A 2,500-nucleotide genomic window follows, 5' to 3' on the forward strand; every position below is an offset into this window, starting at 1 on the left:
GTCACTGAAATTAAACACTTCCTTAGAGTCACTAAAAACATGCGTCTTGTGAACATCAGTGATCACTTCCCTGATTTAAAGCGCTTACATGAAGCTATTTAACGGTTCATGAGTGAAGGGTTGTTTGAAGATAAGGAAGTTTATCGGCTGAAGAAGATAATGACGAAACTCACTAACTTGTGTGATGATGGAGGTGAAACGGTTTAGTTTTCTCAGTCCTCAGTGGCTGCACACTCTGCTGTTATTAACCCTCTTCTGGTTTGTTATGGAGGACATACACATCTCATCTTTAAATGTTAATGGGGCGAGAGATAGCAGGAAGAGAGCGGAGATTTTTGTAGTAGCGAGGCAGAAGAAGATAGACGTGTTGTTTTTACAAGAGACCCACAGTGACAGTAGAAATCTCCCTGACTGGACACAGGAATGGCCTGGTCTTTCCTGCCTGAGTCACAACACCTCCACTAGTGGGGGTGTGGCTATTTTATTTTCTAAGAATTTTACACCAGTCACGTACGATACAGAGGAGTTGGTGAAGGGCAGACTGTTGAAAGTCAGGGCCCACTTTGAAAATCACGTTTTTATTTTTATCTGCGTGTATGCTCCGACCTCACCTGTAGAGAGACTTAATTTTTTAGATGTTTTATGTACAGCCATCGAGGCTTGTGATGATGAAGAATTTTTATTTGTGGGTGGAGATTTTAACTGTACAGTAGACAACAGTGACCGCAACCATACAGAACCCCACATGCCTTCCCGTACTCGTCTCACTCAGATACTTCAGACATATGGTTTATGCGACACGTGGCGCTCATTTCATGGCTCTCAGAGACAGTACACATAGGCTCATGCCCGTAATAATTTTATGTCGCTGGCGAGGTTGGACAGGTTTTACGTTTTTAAGCATCATTTAAACATTTTGAAGAGCTGTGTTATCAGCCCTGTTGGTCTCTCAGACCACAGCTTGGTTTCCTGCGTAGCAGTTTTAAATTCTATTAAACCAAGAAGTGCATACTGGCATTTTAATACGGCTCTTTTACAAGATAATAATTTTACGGATATTTTTACCTTTATTTGGAAAGATTTTAAAGTGGATAAGAAACACTTTACCTCCTTGCAGCAGTGGTGGGACCTGGGCAAAGTTCACACCAAACAGTTATGTCAACATTATACTGCAAATGTCACAAGAGAGTTGGCTCAGTCAATACAACAATTGGAACATGAAATTTTAGAACTTCACTCCCTTTTACAGCCTGCAGGAGATCAGGACCGTGTTCAGACCCTTTCAGCTAAGAAAAAGAAGCTATCTGACCTCCGAGGGTTGAAAGTACAAGGTGCGCTGATAAGATCACGCTTCCAGAACGCGGACCAGATGGATGCACCGTCTAAGTTCAGAGGAGCTTCCTAAGGCCTTACATGGTACAGAGAGTGGAAAGGCGCCGGGTATCGATGGGCTTCCAGCAGAGTTCTACGAGTGTTTCTGGGCCGTTGTGGGGGAGGACTTGCTGGAAGTACTTAACAGCAGCTTAACTGAAGGTTTGCTTCCACTGAGTTGCAGGAGGGCAGTCCTCACGCTACTCCCGAAAAAAGGAGACTTAACGTACATACAAAACTGGAGACCTGTGTCCCTATTGTGCAGTGACTACAAACTGCTCTCGAAGGTTTTAGCTACCAGACTGAGAAGCGTTCTGGAAGAAGTTATTCATTCTGATCAGGTTTACTGTGTACCGGGGCGGTCGATATTTGACAACATCTCGCTGGTTAGGGATCTTATTAGTGCATCGGAATTGTTCGGGCTGAAAATGGGTCTGATCTCCATAGACCAGGAGAAGGCGTTTGACAGAGTGGAACATGATTTTTTAGGGAAAACTCTCGAGGCTTTTGGTTTTAGCTCTGATTTTATAAATAAAATAAGAGTTTTGTATTGTGACATTGAAAGTGTACTGAAAGTTAATGGTGGCTTATGTGCTCCTTTTAAAGCGTACAGGGGTGTGAGACAAGGTTGCTCTCTGTCAGGAATGCTCTACGCACTGGCCATAGAACCGTTTTTGAACAGGCTGAGGAGTGAACTAAAAGGTTTCTCTTTTCCTGGTTGTGGACCAGGACCGTTTGTCTGCATATGCTGACGACATAGTAGTGTTTATTGACCAACAGACCGACATCGACGCACTGAACAAAATCTCCAGGGACTATGGCACAATTTCCTCGGCCAAGATTAACAGGGGTAAGAGTGTGGCCCTTTAGGTCGGGCGTTGGTCATCTAGCGTGCCCGAACTCCCAGGGGGGCTTCTTTGGAGAAAAGTAGGTTTTAAATATCTGGGAGTTTACCTGGGAGAAGGGGGCCTTCATGCATAAGAACTGGGAAAGGACAGTCTCGAAAATTAAAGGTCGATTGGATAAATGGAGGTGGCTATTACCCAAGCTGAATATAAACAACCTGGCGGCGTCCTCCCTGTGGCACAAATTAACATGTATAGACCCACCTGTGACACTTTTATCAAGG

At 44.1% G+C, this 2,500-nt stretch overlaps 1 protein-coding gene across 1 annotated transcript in view; it reads left to right on the top strand.

Moving 5' to 3' along the window:
• Positions 1 to 2,500, top strand: part of LOC124377357 — a 291,851-nt gene that overhangs the window by 266,322 nt on the left and 23,029 nt on the right. Inside the window, exons 6-7 of the mRNA XM_046836793.1 lie at positions 1,370 to 1,508; positions 2,101 to 2,221. Coding sequence (XP_046692749.1) covers positions 1,370 to 1,508; positions 2,101 to 2,221 — 260 coding nt within the window. The remainder of the gene's footprint in view (positions 1 to 1,369; positions 1,509 to 2,100; positions 2,222 to 2,500) is intronic.

This window comes from Silurus meridionalis, chromosome 23, assembly GCF_014805685.1.
Source record: "Silurus meridionalis isolate SWU-2019-XX chromosome 23, ASM1480568v1, whole genome shotgun sequence".
NCBI classification, from domain to species: Eukaryota; Metazoa; Chordata; class Actinopteri; order Siluriformes; family Siluridae; genus Silurus; species Silurus meridionalis.